Raw genomic sequence first — 2,329 nt, forward strand, 5'->3', positions numbered from 1 at the left:
ATTCATTGCTTCCCTCCCGAGGTGCTTCACAGTGATACTCTGTTGTACTGCTCCATGTTAACCTGGCCAGAACATGTGCCACTACAACTCATCTCTGCCCATGTTTATACTCTTAAAAGCCATTGTACACATTTAAGGGCCAATAGGTGAAAATAAGAGCCGTAGAGTACATCTAACATGGCAAAGCACTCCATGCTGATGTGTTGCTTTGAGCAACAACAAGTATCGGGAAGCTGGCAGCATTTGGATCAAGGAGGAAGGTTTTTGTGGTTGTTTTCTTTCTGAGGCAGGGGGAGAGGCAGTGAGCTGGAAGGCATGGGGGCATGATAGCTGAAGACGGTAGCATCAAAGATGAACTGGAGGGAGAGGTGTTGAGCAATGCAGCAGCGCTTAAATAAGTAAGGATGGGACCAGAGAGAGAGGAAGGGTCGAGGGCATGCAGTAAGGGGATCAGGGGTTATGTGGAGAAGGCAGGATAATGAGGATGAGAAAATATCAGCCATGATTGAATGGCGGAGCAAACTCGATGGGCCGAGTGGCCTAATTCTGCTCTTATGTCTTATGGTCTTATGGCCTACGTAGGGATTTATAAACAAAGCAATGAGTTTTTAAACCAATGGAGACACAAAGCTACTAAAGTTTGATGAGTGTAAGAGCAATAAGTATAGAACAGAAATTGGATATCAGACAACTTCAGAATTGACAGTTTATAGAACAATAAGAATTAATTTTTAAATCCCCAAAAATGAATCTGAAAGTTAATTATTTTCATTTTAGTGTTTAAACTTTGAGGATCTCATTGGAATTTCCTCTTTGAGACTATTATATTAATTCAGTGTAACGTCTGTTTTATTTCAGTGATCTGTGGATGCAGTACTGATGTGATATGGCAGAACATCCTGTGCAAGTTTTCATTTACGCCTTGATAGTATCCTGCGGGATTTTTGGAAACGCTCTGGTTCTCTGGATTGCTGCCGACTCCACCCGTGAAAACCGCTACCTCGCCTCCTCCGACCTCATCCTGATGAACATTGCAGCAGCAAACCTGATGATTTCCCTGACAAGGAACACCTTGCTCCTGACCTTTGATGCTGGACAGTCTGTCTCTTTCTCTGACGTGGGCTGCAGGCTGATGATGTTCATCTGGACCTGGCTGAGGTCGGCAAGTATCTGGGTCACCCTCAGCCTAAGCCTGTATCACTTCATCACAATCAGAATAAGCCGGACCATGTTGGAAAAGTTAAGTGAGAGGCGGAAGGTTGTGATGGCCCTAGTGGTGGAGTGGGTTTTGAGCCTGGTCTATGCAAGCTTTGCCCTGCCGTACTCATCCAACTCCAAGAATAACAGTACCAATAACTTCATGGTGATCAGTAGCACTCTCCGACCTTTACTCGGCTGTGTGTGGACATTTCCAAATGAAGTTAGTGGTCTTACATATGCAATGGTCTCTGTCGTAATACACGAAGCAATACCAATTAGTCTAATGGTATTTTCAAACAGTGCCACCTTGCTATTTCTCTACAAACACCACAGAAAAACCCGAGATGTCCAATTCTCCAGCAGCCACGGCAACACTGAATGGAAGGCAGCCAAGACCATCTTGTACTTGATTTTGCTCTTCATTTTCTCTTGGGGCACCCATGTCATTTCGGTGAATTATTACAATTTTAAGGGTAGTCCCTCGACACGCTACATGTTAATTATCGCCAGGTTTTCCGCCTCAGGGTTTGTGGGATTCTACCCATTGGTGGTGGTGAGTGGACATAGCAAATTAAGAAAGAAGATGAGAAACATCCTGAAGTGTGGGTGGCTGAATTTCGTACAACAGAAGTGACTGACCTAAAGGGGTTGGGTTACAGAATGTTGTTACTGGGGAGGGAGTGGGGGGGGGGGGGGGGTAAATGTTCTGCTGCTGACGAGGGAGGGACTTGGGCTAAGGGACAGAGAGGAGGTTGGGGGCGGAGGCTGCCTGGGGGCGGACCGGTGGAGGTGCGGAGCATGGGCTGGAGGCGGGCCCAAAAAAGGGGATGGCTGATCAGCGAGGGGGGGTGGGGGGGTGGGGGGGGGGGGGCAATGAGCCCCCCAACTAGGCTGATCAACTGGAATGTTCGAGGGTTAAATGGGCCGGTCAAGAGGGCACGTGTGTTCGCGCATCTTAGGGGACTGAAGGCGGACGTGGTAATGTTGCAGGAGACGCACCTTTGAGTAACGGACCAGATTAGATTGAGCAAAGGCCGGGTCAGTCAGATCTTTCACTCGGGACTAGACTCAAAGACTAGAGAGGTCGCGATCCTGATCAATAAGCGGGTGGTGTTTGAGGCGGGTAGAA

General features: G+C 47.7%; 1 protein-coding gene across 1 annotated transcript; it reads left to right on the forward strand.

Moving 5' to 3' along the window:
- Nucleotides 1-886: 886 nt before the first annotated feature.
- On the forward strand, nucleotides 887-1,834 carry LOC140392500 (olfactory receptor class A-like protein 4). The gene has a single exon (XM_072477734.1). It carries the CDS (start codon nucleotides 887-889, stop codon nucleotides 1,832-1,834), a length of 948 nt encoding a protein of 315 aa, XP_072333835.1.
- Nucleotides 1,835-2,329: the final 495 nt, after the last annotated feature.

The sequence above is a fragment of the Scyliorhinus torazame genome, chromosome 16 (genome assembly GCF_047496885.1).
Source record: "Scyliorhinus torazame isolate Kashiwa2021f chromosome 16, sScyTor2.1, whole genome shotgun sequence".
NCBI classification, from domain to species: Eukaryota; Metazoa; Chordata; class Chondrichthyes; order Carcharhiniformes; family Scyliorhinidae; genus Scyliorhinus; species Scyliorhinus torazame.